Source organism: Alosa pseudoharengus, unplaced genomic scaffold, assembly GCF_046254945.1.
Source record: "Alosa pseudoharengus isolate Yale_2024_CS ecotype anadromous, Long Island Sound unplaced genomic scaffold, YU_APseudo_1.1 YU_APseudo_1.1_scf_148, whole genome shotgun sequence".
Classification (NCBI taxonomy): domain Eukaryota; kingdom Metazoa; phylum Chordata; class Actinopteri; order Clupeiformes; family Clupeidae; genus Alosa; species Alosa pseudoharengus.
Window position 1 is genome coordinate 15,001 of NW_027468618.1, and position 2,500 is coordinate 17,500.

General features: G+C 48.2%; 1 protein-coding gene across 1 annotated transcript in view; it reads right to left on the bottom strand.

Annotated features, from left to right (window-relative positions):
• Positions 1 to 2,500, bottom strand: part of LOC143123739 (unconventional myosin-XVI-like) — a gene marked incomplete at its 5' end in the record, with an annotated part of 48,595 nt that overhangs the window by 1,387 nt on the left and 44,708 nt on the right. The window contains one exon of the mRNA XM_076285031.1: positions 1,609 to 1,773. Within this exon, the coding sequence (XP_076141146.1) occupies positions 1,609 to 1,773 (165 nt within the window). The remainder of the gene's footprint in view (positions 1 to 1,608; positions 1,774 to 2,500) is intronic.

A 2,500-nucleotide genomic window follows, 5' to 3' on the forward strand; every position in this document is an offset into this window, starting at 1 on the left:
CACAAAAACTCAAATACACACACACACACACACAAACACACACACTGCCGTTGCAGTAATGTATGATGCATGATGTTTTGTTTTATGTCTTTACACACTACTACGTACATGTATGCTTTGGCAATACAAATTGTATTTTTTTGTCATGCCAATAAAGCTCAATTGAATTGAATTGAATTGATAAACAGAGAGAGAGAAATAGACAGAGAGAGATAGACAGAGAGAGATAGACAGAGAGAGAGAGAAATAAAGAGAGGGGGGGGTATAAAAGTGAATCTTTACTCCTCAGAGAATGAAAAACACATCGCCTTACTGCCGAGCTCTTCACCATAATCCCTGACCTGGGGTCAGTCTGGTGACCGGCTTCTAGGCTTCTAGGCCATCTCCCATCAGTGCTGCCTTCTCTCTGGGTCATCTTCCTTTATACCCCCCCCCCCCCCTCTCTCTCATCCTCAATCCTTCTCGTTTTATCTCTCTCTCACCACCTCAATACATCCACTTAAGCTTACCTTTCACTCCCCCCCCCACTCTTCTGAATCTCAGGGTCACTTCAAGGTTAAATGGTGGGCTGGTCACGTAAAGTATTGTTGCGTGCAAACGCACGCGTGTATGTTCTCTCCCTCTGGTAAACAAGCGCTCCCCACTACAGTGCGAAGGCCGGGGGGGGGGGGTGTCACTCTCACACATAGTCCAGCGACGGCAACGACAACAACACCTCGTAATGAATCTGTTTATTTCTCATGCACATGAATAATTGTTCTTACTGTCAACACCACAGCAATTCATTTCCATTCAGGCCAAGGTCTGACCATGTGTGTGTGTGTGTGTCTGTGTGTGTGTGTGTGTGTGGGGGGGGGCGGGGGGGGGTGGTTGTGTCGAGTGTGTGTGTGTGTGTGTACATTTATAGAAGTGGGTGTGTGTGTGTGTGTGTATGTGTATGTGTATGTGTATGTGTATGTGTGTGTGTGTGTATGTGTGTGTGTGTGTGTGTGTGTGTGTGTGTGTGTGTGTGTGTGTGCGTGTGTGTGCGTGTGTGTGTGTGCATGTGACAGATATGAAAGAGGAAGCTCTATAGATGATTAAAACTCAGCTTGTTTAGGGATGAAGAGCTGGTCTCAGAACAGATATTACGCCATTACCCAGCCATCTGATCCACCCCACCCCCTCTACCCCCCTACAGAGGGAGTACACAGCAGCGAGAGATTACACCACTACCCCCCTCCGACTCCCTGACCCTACTACACAGCTGAAACCAACACCAGTGGAGTGACTGGCTCTCAATACACAGCACACACCCTGCATGGCATGCTGCAGTGACCAATAAGTTCTCGACTGAGTCGCTGAGAATTGTGCTTTTAATTCCCAAACAAAATCCATGAGAAGCAAGAATGAACTCATGTGTTTCCCAGCAGCATGGTGTGGACGGTGACATGTAAGAGCCCTTCACCACGCTCCACCAAAGACGGAGGGCCGGCCACTCTGACAAACACATGCTCTGTACTGCATTAGATGTTTTGGGGGGTGGTGTTTGGGGGTATGAAGGTGTGTAAACTGAGGTGCGGGGGGGGTAAAGGGGGGTGGGGTGGGGTGTGTTTGTGGGATGGTTACCGTTGGAGAGCTGGTTGCCGTTGTCGCTGGGCGCGGGGCTGGGCGAGTTGGGCGAGTGGTGGTTGTGGTGGTTGTGGGTGTTGGCGTTCTTGTCCTGGAGCTGTGGGGAGAGGCAGGTGGGGCCCTGCTCGTCACGACCCGGCAGGTTGATGTTGGAGTTGAACCCTGGGAACACAGAGGAGGCCGGTAAACACATCAGAAATCAGACCCCCGCTGTGCTAGAGACCCGCAGACTGGACAGCGTTGTTCTGGTCATTGGTGAAAGGTGTATAGACCCTTTCAAGAGAGTTCCATTATCAGCATCATAGTTGGCCCCACAAGGCTTCCGTTTTAACATTCCATATGCATATCTTAATGCAGAGGAAGTCGATTGGGAACCAAATAGAACGTTCAAGCATTGTTTTTGTTTTTATTGTTGAAAGGGTCTATACGTGCTTCAACCATAGCCTCGTGAGACCATCTCGCAGATCAGTCTGGATACTTTCCGTTAAAGAAAATTTGGAGCAGTTCACCAAACGAACGTCCAATCAGCGTTGGCTTTGAGGCGGGTTGAGGTGTGACGCAACGAACAACATGACGGCATCCACAGAGATGAGCATAGCTATCGCGCAAGTTTTATTCAAATTAGAAAGTATTCCTGGGTAAACTGTGAAGCTATGAGTCTCAGCCATGCAGCTGGGAGGAATGAACGACACAGACATCCTCCACGGCTGATTCCAGTTCATAATGGAGGAATATACTATCTTCAGAAGTGTAGGGCCTACCGTGAAAACTTGATGGGAATTGTCGTTGATTAGGTTCATAAATGGTAAGTTAAAACATCTTAACGTTTGTCACGTTACCTAACTTAATTGTATGTTAAACGGCATTAGAAGAATAGGCTACTTTGTTC